We start from the raw sequence: 16,979 nt of genomic DNA on the forward strand, positions 1-16,979 counted from the left end.
GGGCATCCTTCCATTCACCAATCATATACCTGAAACATTAGTAACTATTATAGGAATAGTTAGGAGATTTCTATTTACGCTTTCTAGTACGGAGAATTACAAAGGAGTCAGTTCATTCGTGAGTCTATATCATTATTCCAATACTTATAATTGAATTCAAAATACGAGATACATCCTCGGGACATGGATTCCACCGTTGTCAAGTTGGTAACCAGAGTCTCCTGGAGGGAGAGCGGGCATTGTGTGTATAGATCTATACGGGACAGACACTCCCACACCCTGACTGCTAGCTACAGTCTCGGCCAATCAAGCCAAGGGGTGACAAATGTCACATTCATTCCGACGCCAGCAGGTCATCAAGTATTCGATTGTCAATCAGTATGGTTACGAGTATCTTTATGTTTACCTTATAATTCATGGCTTTAAGGTAACAAGAATTATCACAGTATTTTTGAAACCATCTTGACCTATTTTCCTAGCTATATACTAGGTCACGTTATAAACCATTAAACCAACCCACTTAGGATTACCGGATATTTTAGACTTTGCTAGCTGTATCGTTCATTCGATACTGTCTGGAGTCTGTATTTCCTTGTTTTAGACTTTGCTAGTTGTATCGTTCATTCGATACTGTCTGGAGTTTGTATTTCCTTGTTTTAGACTTTGCTAGCTGTATCGTTCATTCGATACTGTCTAGAGTCTGTATTTCCTTGTGATAGACTGAGCCAGGCGTATCATTCATTCGATACTCTCCTGGAGTCTATGTTTTCATTTGCCTTAGTAAGCAGTATTACTGCTGAGGTATATGTTATTTTCCCTAGTATTTTACTTGTGATTCTCTAATAATTCCTTTAAGGTCAAAACCGTATTTTGGTAATGATAGTATTTTGGGGAAAATTACTCTTAAAACATAAATCTGTCAAGTCTTGGTAGAAGACTACTATTATTTAGAAAATATAGGATTTTATGGAAAGAACGCTAATACACCGTAGATTCTAAACTACTATCTGTCATAAAGTTATTTCAAATAAAATTGTGTATTTATACAAATGACACTAAATACTTATGAATTCACCAGCATTATAAAAATGTTGATACTCGCTTTCAAAATAACTTGTATCCTCAGGTCATCGATAGACAGGTACATCCTGGGAGCTTTTGCGAAGTCAGCCTAGAACTGAGCTGCATCTATGTTATGTTCTGTATTTACTTTGATGTTGCTATGAAATGTAACCTATGTAAAATTATTACTATTAATGCAATGGTTGTTGTACTTTGATTACTATACTGCATATGTTGTGATACTTGACATGACGTCATCCACCCCAGAACGTTTCCACCGTTCCGGTTTTGGGGTGTGACATAGGACATTAAGAGGGAAAAAGGACTAGAACCGGATATGAATGAAGTTGTTAAACAATTGCTAAGGACAATCCAAGGTTCGCTAAGGATTGGTCACTTGTAGGCAATTGGAAGTATAGTAAGGAATGAACCATATTAATATAATTCTGAATAGATAGGATTCTATTAAGATTGGATAGTCATATGGAAATTATGGAAAAGGTTCCATAATGGGAGTTGGATATTAAGAATCTATGAGTAAGTTAGAAACTTTTATGCAAGAAGGATGTTCAAAGGAATGTACTTTGATTATGAGACTTCGTATTTATGGAATTGTCTTGTAACAATCTCCAATGGAAAGTTTTGTAATTGGCAAAGTCTCTGTGACTTGTGTACATAGTCATTACAAAAGGATCACTGCATATAAGCTTGGAATCTAACAGATTACAACAAGTGACAAGGACTTGGTATTCTTACACTTATGATAAGGATTTGGAATTGTGAAATGAGTGTCATTGGAAATGATTACAATTGATCTATTTCACAAAGTAAGGACCATAGGTAAACATACCGTGCATGCTTGGAGCATGGGATAACTATTGTTTTAATTCAAGTATTAAGTTGATTAATCGAAACATTATACAATGAATAATGTGTAATCAATATGGTGATTAAATAAAAGGTGTTTTATTTATATTCAAAAGTTCTGAGACCATATTAGATTCGATTATTCTTGTGCTTCACTTTCCATGTTTTGAATTCCTGAGTAACTAGGTTATCCAAACTATCCACATTCGATCATACTTTGGAAGTAGGTATTGAGGAAAGACTGTCATGAATCCGTCTGTAGACTATCTGAAGTGTTTTAGACATAGAACAAGTTTGTTGCAGTGTTCATGAGTACTTCTGGAATAAGGTTCGAGTATTGGATTAAACCCATGCTCATCTGAATCACTTCATGGATTTTATCATGAGTGATTGTGAGACAATAATATCTTATATTCTTGAAACCAAGACATGTGAGTTGTAGTTTACAAGTCGGTTGCACATTGACATATGTAAACGCACCAGTAACTTGGTGTTATAAAAACATATTGTTGTGTGTGATTTGATGAGTAAGTAAAAGCAATTATTTGAGTCAAAGTTTATCCATTCCTTTTACCCAATGTGGGATAAAAGAGATATTTGCGGTCCCCTCGATGATTTAGTGATGACAACACTAAGTGCTTGGCCAAGCCTGGACTGATTTGATTTGTTCAATTAGTCGGTCATCATAAATCGGAAATCAGGAAACAATACATGGACAGAGAGAATGATTATAATCCATGTCTCAGTCCATACGATATCTAGAATGGAGGAATATATGATCCCTTATCTAATGGACTCGTCCTTTGACTAGGTCAGAGTTCGACAACGGCTTTTGAGAGCTACGATTGCTAGTCGGGATTTCGGAGTCGTACTTGCAATAATAATTATTAGACTTATCCAAGTGGGAGACTGTTGGATTAGGTGTCTAAGCCTATAAATATAATTGGTATGTACTTGACCCAAGAGTAACATGGTCCATTTGGGTTGCCTTCCCCAGAACAAGCTGACAGGATGTATATTTGAAAAAAAGGCTATTTATGATTTGTTAATATATTATAAGTATAATATATTAATTGAGAAATCATAATATCTACTTATTATTGATTAAGAATTCATTTGGAATTAATTTAGTGATCAAAAGAGACTAATTAAATTAACGGTGACTGATTATGTAAATCAGTGATATATATTGTTTGGGCTATTGATCCATGATGGGATAAGTTTAGTATCCATGAAGAGTTAGCCCTTATGAGATATGGATCATAGCCCAATTGTATGAATTAGGGTTTACCCATGACTCTTGGAATCCTACAATATATATGTGTTATCCGTTAGCCAAAATTGATACCTATGTATTCTAAGAGAATCATAACCGATTTGAGTGTGTCTAGCCTCTCTTTCAAAGTCCTCTTTTGTTCATGGTGTTTGTGAACCATTTGAGGCATCACAGTTGAGGTGCTAAGCTCTTGAAAGGCCAAACTACAAGCTACAATTAAGAGGTATTATTCTAACTAGTTTTATGATTCATGTATCAAAATTGTATGCTAGTTGTAGGCTTCATGCTTTGGAAATTTTATTACATGTATAACTAGATAAAACTTAGATCTAAAGCTATTAGGGTTGTATGTGCACCATAGGAGTGTTATAGTACACAAAACCCAACATGATTTACCCCATCTCTGATAGTAAATGGGTGAGCCTCGTTCAGGTTGTCCCGAAAAAAATCAGGGTCACAGTTGTCAAGAATTCTGAGGGAGATTTGGTGCCAACTCGTGTACAAAACGGGTGGAGAGTTTTTATTAACTATAGAAATTTGAATGCCTCATCGAGAAAATACCATTTCCCTTGCCGTTCATTGACCAAATGTTAGAAAGATTAGTGGGAAAATCTCACTACTGTTGCTTAGATGGTTTCTCGGGTTTTTATCAAATTCCCGTAGCCGTGGAAGATCATGAGAAAACCACCTTCACTTGTCCCTTTGGCACATTTGCTTATAGGCGTATGCCTTTTGGTCTGTGCAATGCACCCGCAACATTTTAAAGATGCGTAGTGAGCATTTTTTCTGAATATGTTGAAAACATCATCGAAGTCTTGATGGATGGTTTCACAATTTATAGAGACTCATTTGATGAATTTTTAAGCAATCTAACAAAAAATATACAAAGGTGCATTGACACAGATCTTGTGCTTAACTATGAAAAATGTCATTTCATGGTGGAAAAAGGATTGATTTTAGGTCATATTGTGTCCCAAAAGGCTTGGAAGTTGACAAATCCAAGATATATTTTATCAAGAGTCTTCCTTACCCGAAAAATGTTTGGGAAGTTCGTTTGTTTCTTGGTCATGCAGGTTTCTATCGATGGTTCATCAAAAGTTTTCTCAAAGATTACGGTGTCGATGTGTCAACTACTCCAAAAAGACGCTGAATTTGAGTTTACTCAGTCATGCAAGGATGTTTTTGATCGTTTGAAGGAATTTATCACCTCCGCTCCAATCATCCAACCACATAATTAGGATCTCCTGTGTGAGATCATGTGTGACGTGAGCAACACGGCTGTTCGGGCGGTATTGGGTCAAAAGGTGGATCGGGCACATCATGTCATCTACTACGCGTCCAAAACCCTTGATAGTGCACAAAGCAACTACACCACAACAGAAAAAAAGTTGCTTGCTATTGTTTTTGCATTAGAGAAGTTCCGGCAATACCTCCTTGGAACTAAAACGATAATGTATTCAGACCATGCATCTATAAAGCACTTACTTACCAAGAAAGATTCGAAGCCGAAGTTAAGATGATGGACGTTTCTTTTGCAAGAGTTCGATATTGATATCAAAGATAAAAGTGGGAAGGAGAACCTGGTCGCCAATCATTTGAGCCGAATAGTTCAACCCGAAGATGCGACACCCATTCATGACACATTCCCAGACGAGTACTTGTTTGCTATCCAGACGCCACCTTGGTATGCAGATATATGCAATTTTATGGTCACAAGGAAGTTCCCACCCGATCTCATGAGGTCACTGAGAGATAAGATCAAGAAAGATGTGAAAATATACATTTTTGATGAACCGTACCTTTGGAAACATTATGCAAATCAGGTAATAAGAAGATGTGTTGAAGAATATGAGGTACAATCCATACTCAACTTTTTTCATAGTGATGCTTGTGGAGGGCATTTCGGTCCTCAAAGAACCGCCAGAAAAAAAAATTAGATTATGGATTTTATTGGCCTCGACTCTTTCATGACTCTTAAACTTTTTGCAAAAGTTGTGAGAGATGTCAAATGACCGGTTCTTTGAGTTCTCGAAACCAAATGCCTTTGAACCCCATCTTGGTTTGTGAAATATTTGATATATGGGGTATTGATTTTATGGGTTCTTTTCCTTCATCCTTTGGGAACTTATACATCCTTTGGGCCATTGATTATGTTTCCAAATGGGTAGAGGCAAAGGCAACAAGAACCGATGATGCTAAAGTTCTTGTAGATTTTTTCAAGGCTAACTTGTTATGTAGGTTTGGAACTCCAAAATATTTTATTAGTCATAGAGGCACACACTTATGCAACAAAATCTCGGATCAGTTCTTAAGAAGTATGGAGTCCAACATCGGTTGTCCACAACATATCACCCGCAAACAAATGGACAAACTAAAGTGTCAAACAGAGAAATCAAGTCTGTACTTGAGAAGACAGTGAACAAAAATCGCAAAGATGGAGTTTGAGACTAGAAGATGCTATTTGGGCATACCAAACCGCATATAAAACTCCAATTGGGATGTCACCTTATAGACTTGTGTTTGGAAAAGCCTGTCATCTTCCTGTTCAACTGGAGCATAAAGCTTTCTTGGTTGTCAAAAAGCTAAACATGAAGATTGATGAAGCGGATGTTCACCGAAATTTAGAGGTTCAAGAGTTGGAGGAGATAAGAAATGAAGCATTCGAGAGCTCACACATCTATAAAGACAAGACCAAAGCATTCCATGATAAGTACCTCTCCCATAAGACATTTGAGATTGGTCAAAAGGTATTACTCGATGACTCTTGTCTTAAATGGTTTTCCGGTAAGTTACGGTCCCGCTGGGTGGGACCTTTTCCTTGTTACTAACATGTTCATTGTTACTAACGTATATGATCATGGTGGAGTCGAGATTAAAAGTAACAAAATGGGAAAAATGTTCAAAGTTAATGGTCACAGGTTAAAGGTCTTTTATGAAGGTTTCCAAGAGAAGGACATGGAGGTTGATAGCTTGGAATGCCCGTACTACATCGAGTAAAATCTATGGGCAAGGTCGAGCCAAAGACTTGAAACAAGGGTAAATAACCGAGAGGCAAATCAGAAGTATTTCTTTTCATTTTCTTTCTTTTACTTTATTTCATCCGTGTTGCAATGTTTTTGAGTCTTTTCGGGGGGTCAGTGCAAAATAATTTTCTTATATAAGGTTCGAGAGCAAATTGGTTTTGAATAAAATAATAAAGTAAAATAAAAATTTAGGATTACAGACGAAAACGCATGGGCATGTACAAAAATCGCATGGGATAGGCATAAAACAAACGACCTAGTTTTTTTTCCCGTGCATGGACTTCGAGGTTTTGAAAGAAAAAAAAAATTATGCACGGGAAAACTTGCAAAATGCACGGGTAAGGTCCAAAAATTGCACGACCTAAGCCTTAGACCGTGCGTGTCATCGAGGATTACAAGAAACAGATACGAAGCACACAGAGCATGCTCGAAACGCACAGACTAAATCAAAAAATGCACGACCTAGAGCTAGACGGTGCCTCGACATCGCAGATTCTCAAATAAAAAAAGTTCACACGGGCATGTATTAAAAACACACGGTTAAGAAAAAAGCATGATCCAATTTTATGACCGTGCGTTTTGAGCCACAAGCACGAGTCGTGCGTCAATTTGCATGTCTAAAAACTCACGAGGCATGCGTTTTGGGGCTGCCTAACAAAATTGACACCTTGCGTTTTATCCTCTCTACGTCACGCTCTTATTTTCCTTTTATCTCTAACCCTCACAAGCGTGCGTCTTCCCCCTCTAAATCCATCTTCGGTTGAACCCTCTTAAACCCTAACCAAAGTATCGATTTCCTTCAATTAACCCAACATTAAAACTCCAATCTATGTTATTTTTAAGTTCCTACTTAATCTCATTCATCATCTGGGTCGAATTCCTCCATTATTGGGTAAAAATCGGATTTTTCTTCAAAAACCCTAGTTTTTGATTTGTAAATTTTGAATTGATTCTTGTATTGAGTTTTAAATTCTTGTATAGGGTTTGAAGAGCAAGCTTGGGACGTATTTTAGAAGGAAATTGGAAGCTTTTATCTCCAGTTGTGCATTCCACCACTAAAGAGTTCAAGCTTTCTTAAGGTTGAAGATGAAGTGAACAATTCAAGAAAACATCACAAATTCAAGCATTTAAATGGTACATTCCTTCCATATCTCAAGTTTTATGCATTAATTTTAAGTTTGTTTGGTTATAATTGAAGAGAATTGTTATCGAGATTATGAAAGCAATTATGGTTGAATGATTGAAAAGTAAGAACACAACGAGTAGATATTAATCAGATCTTATATTGATGAAGACTGATTACAATGCTTTAAGCAGAAAGAATACTCGAGTTCAAAAGTTCTCTCTACTTCTAACCCCAGTCCCTATTTATAGGAAACCTGAGTGTACAAAAAATATACTAAGTCTATTACAATACACTTCGCATAAAACTGTGACTTAGTAAAATAACTAATATGCGAAACCCAAAAGGAAACAACCACTTCGACTTTTACAATACACAGACTCTACAATCTCCCCCTTTGTAAACAGTCGAAGCTATTCAGTCCATAAGCCTCTGAACAGCTGAGTGAATTGTCTTTCGCACTTCACCATACCAAGAAATCACTTTCTTAAGCTCCCTCTTGTCTCCTTCGTTATTTTTCTTGTAGTTATTCATACGAACAATAAAATTCGTATATTGCGAAGAAGTATATCTTTCAACTTTCGAGACCTTGAACAAAAATTTCTTGGGCTTCCCCTTCATATCTCTCCCTGAAAATACCATGCCAAAAGGTTTCAGGCATATTTCACCAACAACATACTTAGATAATGCTGACTGGGTCAAGGTATCTTCCCAGGGGACATTCACTTCCCTTCCCAAGGTCGTTGCGAGTTCTTCATCGGTTAATGCCAAACAGTCAAAGTAGTTATCAATAAAAGTCTTGACATGTGCGAAACCGATTCTAAACACTTCAGTTTCAGATCCTTTGAGCTTGTGGTCTTCCATATGTTTCAAAATAAGAGCCACTTAGATAAGATCATTGCAATTCATCAGAGGGAAGTCAGCTATATTGTTTGTTATCAGCTCGAATGACAAAGTATCGAAAGTTCTGAAGCATGTCTTCAAACATCGAATCCTTCTTAATCGTCAACACCTTTTTAAACTTCTCACTTATCTTGTACCGAGTTGTTATGAATAGCATTTCATTAATCGGAAAATCCAACTGGCATTTGTCCGAATTCGTAATGTCATAGCTCCTCTTAGGCTTTTTCTCAAATTCGTACATCTCTCTCCCCACCACTTTCGACTCTATAGTTTCATAAGAATAAAGCTTCGCAGGATCTCCTTTATTCATTGTGGGAGGATCACTTGCCCTTTGCCTCATTATGCTCTGAACTTGCCTCAGTCTTTCCAATTCAGCCTCTGCTTCAGCTTTCTTCTCCTCCTTCGACTTTTCATACGTAATCCCTTTCCCTTTTCCCACATCATCAGTTGGAGGTTTCGCACTAGAACTTCCTTCTTTTGACCCAATAGATATTCCTTTGGCTATTGGTCTTGTGGTCATTATTGTTGAGGAAATCGGCATAGTGAATATTGGAAGAGTAGTTTTGAGCTGAGTGGATATCACTTTCCCCACAGTCTTCACATCATCCTCTTTACTTGTATTCTTCTCTCCCCCTTGCACCCCTGTGAAAGCAGGTGGGGCATTCTTCGGTAGTAAAGAGGTAAAGTTCGCAATAGGAGCAAGTGCCTTCTGAATTGATTGTTCCAAAGTATTGACTTTGAGAGACAAGAATTCATGAGTGAGAATGGTATGAGATGTAGGTTGCGAAACCAAAGTTTTCAACCTAGTTATCAACTAAATCAACTGATCAAGTTTCTCCTTGTTTTCTTTCTGATTGGCTTCAAGAATAGGAGCAGGAGATGGAAAATCATTGATAACTTTGTTCAAGGCTATTGCAATCACATCAACCCTCTTCTGTACTTCCAAATTTTGAGAAGTAATATCTTGAAGCTCCTTCTCAAGTTCTTTCTTTAATTCCTCAACTTTAAAGTTGACATCCTCCTTAACCTTCTTTACATCCTATACAAAAAGAACGTGACGTTCTTTTGCAACAGTCTTCAATTCCTTAACAACACCATTAAATGAACTCGCTTTAGCTTGAATGCGAAGCTCATTATTCTTATCTGAATGATCAACTTTATCAAGTATTCTCTTTTCAACAGCTTTGATCATAGCTTCAACCTCCAATCCTGATATAGATGACGTTGTACCAGAATCAGCTTGCGACTGGATAATGGCATTCAACTTTTGATTCAGGATTTTGAACTGCTTTCCTGTCATAAGCATATGATCAGGTATCTCCTCCTCCTCTGAATCAAAATGTAAATCCTCAAATATTCCTCCAAAACCTCCTCCTTCAGTTTCATCATCGGACATGGGTTGCGAAGGTTGAGGAGTTTCAGGTGATTGTGATGGAAATAAGGTTGTGAATGGATGTTGTAGAGGATGGTCAAAAATGGATGAGATAGAAAGTGTAGGAGTTGGAAGTGAAACCGGTGGTAATGAAGTAGAGACTGTCACAGATGAAATAGGTAATGTAGCAGGTAGGCTAATGGGCAAAGTGGTTGCAACACTTGTGATAGGTGCCCCCGTATCAGATACGTTGACAACCGTATCAAAAATAGGTACCTCCTCAGAAACTGATTTGGTAGTGACTATTTCAAGTGGAATGGATAGTGGGTTTGTGGTAGAAATTTGCGAAGTAGGTGTTATTGAAACGAGTGGAATAGAAACAGTTACCGGTGTAGAAATAGGTGGAGTCTCTGGAACTACCTCTTCATCAGAAGACTCGTTGCGAATGATCAACTTTCGCTTCTTCAGAAGAAGATGAAGAAATTTAGGAGTGAGTATGTTTGTTCGTGTTACCGTATACAATGATCTTGAACCCCCTTTTATAGGTAACCCTAATCGATTTGAAATAAAAGCGGGATGCATTTAATGTTATCCGATGTGGCACCTTGATAATTAGACCATGACAGCAAAAAGGTAGCCATGCTGCAAAAAGTAGCGGTCACATCTCGTAGAAAACCGGACAGAATACCAACCATCTCGAGTACACAGCCTGTCAATTTTCCCGTTATAGAATTGGAACCGTTAGAACCCTTCGCATGGAGGCAAGGCTCTTTCACTTTTGGGATGAGAAGCGAAGTCATATGCAAAACTTGCGAAATCATCGGCCTGAGTTGGTATTACTCAGAACCTCAAGGATTTCGTGAGTGCAGTGTTCCAAAGAAATAAGATAAGAAACAACAAAAAAAATTTGGAATTCTATGATGTCAAAAAAAAATCAATTTGACACGAAGGCAGTTAAACCCCAGGAAAAGGTTGCTTCGTTAATCATCAAGAGAGAAGATCAACAGCTTGTGTATGTTCCCGTGAATTACAATCGAATACTTTTTGATAAGTATCAAAGGGCTTCTTTTGAAAGATATTTTTGGGTTGGTTTCAAATTTCATTACATATCAACCTTAACATAAGGTGAGAAATTGTAACTGAAATTACTTGTATGACCAGTGTAGTCAGTGACATGTTGGCTTTTGAAAATATTTATCATGACTAGGATTTGCGAATGAAACTCACATAGAAATCATATTCATAAAAATTGTTGTACTGGATCTTGTTGGGTAACAAACATCGTGGGTTGCGAATGTTTGATCAAGACCACACATGCGAATTGAATATGATTTGGAGTTTCGAAATTTTGGTACTGAAACAAAAGTTTCGTTAATATCTGGAACAATGTTCCCCGTCAATTCTTTAAGTGAAAAGATGTTTGGGTTTCACCTTCATCACGGACTCATGATGTCAGATCATTAACACAGAATGTTTGTATATCTAGGTCTCGATGGGTTTGATCAGAGACCTCTCGGACATACGTCTTTGTGTGTCATTTGTGTTAAGAATTTTGTGATGAAAAAGATTGGTTATTAGATCAAATGTACCTCTGTTATGTGTGGACCAAATAGAAAACTCTTAACTCATATGAGAAGAGTAAGGTAGCTCTTTTGACTAATGCGAATACAAGCCTTTTTGGGAAGAAATTTTCATGAGATGATTTCATTAAGACTTTCATTTCTCACACATAGAGTCATACGAGGCTTGAGTCAACATGCTGCCGCATGCTTCTAGGGACATCCTAACTAGTACAAATTTGAAAGAATTGATACCTTCCCATAGAAACATATAAGTATGACCTCTTCGCATTAAGCTCTTGACTAAACTCAAAACACACAATACTTGAAGAACAAGGGTAACAAAAAAAATATTTTTGTGATTTTTGAATTTTTCGAAAATAAGAACAAAACAAAAGAAAATATTTTTGATTTTTCAAGTTTTTTTTTCGAAAATAAAAACAAAACAAAAAAAATATTTTTGATTTTTCAAGTTTTTCGCAAATAAAAACATAACAAAATAAAATCTTTTTGGATTTTTGATTTTTCGAAAATGAAAATGAATCAAAAGAAAATATTTTTGATTTTTCAAGTTTTTTTTTTCGAAAATAAAAACAAAACAAAAGAAAATATTTTTGATTTTTCAAGTTTTTCTTAAAAGAATTTTAAAACACAAAATAAACGTTAAACTTACCTTAGTTATTATGTGTGCGAATGCGAAGAAATGTGGATGTGAAGCCATGCGAAGCCTCTGAATGAACAGTAACTTCTGAACGATTCTGACTCATAACTGCTGAATGGACCTTTCATTCTTGATATTTTGAAACTGAATTCACATCAATCATCCCTAAACCTGCTAAAATTCTTACAAATGATTTTTCATCAAGAGGTTTAGTAAAAATATCAGCAAGTTGTTCAGTGGTTTTAACAAAATGAATTTCAATATTCCCATCTTCAACATGATCTTTGATAAAATGATATCGAAGATCAATGTGTTTTGCCTTTGAATGTTGTACTGGATTATGACAAATGCAAATTGCACTTTGTGAATCACAATACAAGGGATTCTTTTTCATGTTTATCGCATAGTCACGAAGTTGACTCTGAATCCAGATAATTTGCGAAGTGCAAGCAGCAGCTGAAATATATTCAGCCTCAGCAGTTGATATAGCAACACAAGTTTGCTTCTTTGATTGCCAACTCACCAACTTCCCATCCAATAGTTGACAACCACCACTTGTACTTTTCCTAACCAAAGTACATCCTCCTAGATCAGAGTCTGAAAAAGCTTGAATGAAGAATCCCGATTTCGAAGGATACCAAAGTCCTAACGAAACTGTCCCCTTAAGATAGCGAAAAATATTTTTCACTGCAGTCAATGAGGTTCTCTGGGATTAGCTTGATATCTAGCATAATTACATACCGAAAACATAATATCAGGTCTACTTGTAGTTAAGTACAATAAAGACCCTATCATGCTTCGATAAAGTGTTAAGTCAACAGCAGTAGCATCTAACGAAGGAGTTAGTCTTGTTCCCACTGCCATTGGTACTCTCAGCTTCGTGCTGTTGGTCATTCCAAACTTTTCAAGCAAGTTCTTTGTGTATTTTTATTGATTGATTAAAATTCCATCCCTGTTCTGTCTTATATTCAAACCAAGAAAATTATTGATTTTTCTCATCATACTCATTTCAAATTGACTTTTCATTAGATTTTCAAATTCAATTGATAATGCTGGGTCAGTTGATCCAAAAATAATATCATCAACATAAATTTGAACAAGCATGATATGATTCCCAACTTTCTTGCGAAATAATGTGGGGTCAACTGATCCTTGTTTAAATTTAGATTGTTTCAAGAAATTTGTAAGTGTTGCATACCAGGCTCTTGGTGCTTATTTTAACCCATAAACTGCTTTGTCTAGAATGTAGACATGATCCGGATGTTCTGCATTTATAAATCCCGGTGGTTGTTCAACATACACTGTTTCTTCAAGTTCTCCATTTAAGAATGCGCATTTAAAATCCATGTGAAAAACATCAAAGTCTTTGTGAGCTGCATAAGCTAAAAATATGCGAACTGCTTCGAGTCTCATTTTTCGCACGAATTTGAGCTCTTGTCAACACACCATCTTGTGGATTCCCGATTACCTGTTCTATGGGATGATTTCTTGTCCATTTCTCAAGTGGTGGAAAATCAGGATTAAATTCCAATGGTGCATCTTCATACATATCTTCATTTTCAGATCCTGCAACAGAAAAATTATCATTTAATTCATGAAACTCATCATTTTCATCAAGATTAATTGTCTCTGTTTCATCATGCTCCCCCTCAACATGATGTTCATCTTGATGCTCCCCCTCAAAATGATGATCCTGTTGAATTTGCGAATGCTCCCCCTCAACTTGATGATTTTGTTGAGTTTGCGAATGCTCCCCCTCAACTTGATGATTCATATTTTCATTCTCCCCCTCGAAAGTTTGTTGTCTGTGTTCATTGTTAATCGTATGCTCCCCCTCCATACGAACTTCAGGCACACTTTCGCAAGATTTGAACTTGTAGTGATTGTTGAATCATCAGTATGTTTTGAGGATTCTGATGTTTGATTATCAGGAGCATTAGTTTCCAGATTAATTGCCCTGTCAGGAATTCCAAAAATTAAGTCATAATCAAAATCATTTATTTCATAATTATCAATTTGAGTATCTGAATCAACAAGAATTGATTTATTTTCAAATTTACTATCCGTTTGTTTAAGATAGTAATCATCGAAAGTTAAGTTGAAAGTTTCTTCAACTTTTCTTGTTCGCTTGTTTAACACCCTGTATGCAACTGAATTTTGCCAATATCCTAAGAATATTCCTTCATCAGCTTTAGCTTGGAACTTGGTCAGATTATCTTTTAGATTCATTATAAAAGACCTACAACCAAAAACATGAAAAAATTTGATATTAGGTTTTCGATTGTTGAGTATTTCATATGGAGTGACATTGAATCTGCGATGAATGAATGATCGATTCTGAGTAAAACAAGTAGTAGATACTGCTTCAGCCCAAAGATATTGAGGTAAGTTTGCATATGTCAACATGGTTCTGGCTGCTTCGCATAAAGACCTATTTCTTCTTTCAACAACACCATTCTGTTGTGGAGTATATGGTGAAGAGAAATTATGTGAAATGCCTTTGTCTGTGAGAAAAGAGTCCAGTGTTTGATTTTTAAACTCAGAACCATTATCACTTTTAACTCTGCGAACATTCTTTTTAAGGCTAATCTCAATCTTTTTGATAAAATCAATCATCGTGTGAGCAACTTCTGATTTTAACCTGAGAAAAAATACCCATGTGAATCGAGAAAAATCATCAACAATAACTAAAATGTACCGCTTTTTATTGATTGTAGCAACAGTCGACGGTCCACATAAGTCAATGTGAAGAAGTTCCAATGGTTCTACGATTTTTGAATCTATCACAATCGGATGACCTTTTCTATGTTGTTTTCCTTGTTCGCAAGCTGCACACAGAGTATCATTGTCAAATTTTAGTATAGGTAAACCTCGAACTAAATCTTCAGTGACAAGTTTGTTAATATTGCGAAAATTCAAATGTGACAATCTTCTATGCCAAAGCCAGCTGACATCATTAGATGCCTTTGATAGTAAACACACAGCATGTTTGCCCACGATTGGTTTGATGTCCATTGTAAACATATCACCATATCTTTTGGATTTGAGAAGTACTTCATTTGTCTTCGCAATTGAAATGATACTTCCTTCTTCATTAAACATAACTTGATTTCCAGTACCCACAACAAGTTGTGAAACACTAATCAAGTTATGTTGAAGACCTTCAACATAAGCAACCCTGTTAACTGTGAATTGTCCATTTGTGACTTTTCCATCACCCTTCACTTGACACTTGTGATTATTCCCAAATTTGACTACTCCAGCCTTTTCTAAGCTTCGATAATCTCGCAAGTTTTCCTTTCTTCCAGTCATGTGACGAGAGCAACCACTATCAATATACCATTTCGTATCATATTGCTCGTCACACATCACCTGCATTAATTGAAAATTTTTAGGAACCCAAGACTTATTGGGTCCTCCATTAGTAGTTTTGAACAAATGCTTTGAATTTAAAAACCATGTTTTCACTTTGTCTGTGACACTATCAATTATATCAACATCATCAGATCGAGATATTGAAATATAGTTGTTCAACAATTTTGGATTTTCATTGAGTTTCATCTCATCTTTCACAACATTCGCAACTTTGATAACTGGTTTCCATTTTTGTACCGGAACTTGCGAATTATAAGATGATGAACTACCAGTGGAAGAGTTATTTGCGAACTTGTCAAATGCATTCTTTATTTTTTGCTTTGAAAACTTCCCATTTTGATATTGTCTTCCTTTCCCTTCAAGCCAATGATTAATCATACCTACATCAGATTTTCCTTTTGTATACGAAACTTTGGTCGATTTTAAGACTGAAGGATTTGGAAATTTTGGTTGTTTAGGAGAAAACTTCATTTTTGTTTGAGTTGTGACATTCAAAGATGATGAATCATTTGTGAATTTGCCAACTTTATGAAACTTTTGATTTTTCACAAATTTTTGCGAAGTATCAGATTTTTGATTGTTTTCATATCTGCGAACAAGTTTATCATTAATTTTCATTGGAATTTTGTCAACAAAATTGATTGGTTTATGAAAACTTGTATCCTTTTGTTTATTTATGCTTTGAAATTTTGATGATTTTGACTTTGATATTTGTCCTTTTTCAACTTTTGATTTATCATTGGACACAACTTGCCAAAATATTGCTTTTCTTGCTTCTCTTTTTGAAACATTATTTTCTGTTGAATAATTCCCAACCATCAATTTGAATTCATAAGAATTTAATTTCACTTCAACCTTTGGTTTTTCAACTTTTTCAAAAACTTTGTTTGCTTTTTCACATTTAACCACCCATTTTTGTGATGATTTTTGTCTTTGAAAAACATAAGAATTTTGAGTTAAATTGTTTTCTACTGTGTTTTGATTTGCGAAGAAACCTTCAGTAGTTGACCTTTGATTATCTTTTTCAACCATTTTGTTGAATTCAGGGTTAATTTTCTCAGTATTCCCAGTAGTGACAAAAATTTGATTTGGAAAAATGGTGTTATCAGTGCATATAAAATTTGGATAAACCACGGTGTTAGTTTCCAACTAATGTGCACCTTTGTCACTTAGAATTTTGTCGAATTCTTTTGTATCTCCAAACACTTGATCAACCACAACTCGTGGAGGTATTTCATGTGAATCCTTCATATCTTCTTTGTTTTCATTAGTGTCATCAGATTTTCAGCTTTCAACTTCCACATTATCAAAATTACAATGTTGCGAAGTAGAGGGTTTTTCAATGTCATCTTTGACTATCGAATCAACTAAAATTTCTTTACCTTTGATCTTAGATGTGATATTAATGATTGATAATTGAGAACAATCAACCTCTTCTTCCTCTTCAATCTCAGTGATTTCACTCACATTATCTAAATTGTCATCGACATCAGCATAATTGAGTTGAGAATCAAGAGTTGAGGTGTCGGTTTTCTTTAAGATTTTCACTTGTTCATTCTTTGTCAAACTTTCATTGACAATACTAACCAACTCATCAGCATTCAAGTATTCATCAATTTTTACAATACCATATGCGAATCTATCATCAGGTATTTTGTCAAATTGAGCAATTGTGTTTTCGCAATCATAAGACACAACATCAACTTTTTCACGATCATATTCAAGAAAAGGTAAAAGTTTCCTATGTTGTTCTTTGCT

General features: G+C 35.8%; 1 protein-coding gene across 1 annotated transcript; it reads left to right on the forward strand.

Moving 5' to 3' along the window:
• Nucleotides 1-5,703: 5,703 nt before the first annotated feature.
• LOC145095570 (uncharacterized) lies at nucleotides 5,704-6,202 on the forward strand. Its single transcript, XM_079033421.1, has 2 exons — nucleotides 5,704-5,989; nucleotides 6,072-6,202. Exons 1-2 carry the CDS (start codon nucleotides 5,704-5,706, stop codon nucleotides 6,200-6,202), a joined length of 417 nt encoding a protein of 138 aa, XP_078889547.1.
• The last annotated feature ends 10,777 nt before the right edge of the window (nucleotides 6,203-16,979 follow it).

Source organism: Lactuca serriola, chromosome 3 (assembly GCF_051521515.1).
Source record: "Lactuca serriola cultivar US96UC23 chromosome 3, Lser_US96UC23_V15, whole genome shotgun sequence".
NCBI lineage: Eukaryota > Viridiplantae > Streptophyta > Magnoliopsida > Asterales > Asteraceae > Lactuca > Lactuca serriola.

Excerpts from the sequence above, each read along its gene's own strand:
- LOC145095570 (XM_079033421.1), top strand. The coding sequence starts at position 5,704 with ATGTCACCTTATAGACTTGTGTTTGGAAAAGCCTGTCATCTTCCTGTT. Across the intron at positions 5,990-6,071 it reads TTGTCTTAAATGGTTTTCCG|TCGAGATTAAAAGTAACAAA; the intron begins GTAAGTTACGGT and ends ATCATGGTGGAG.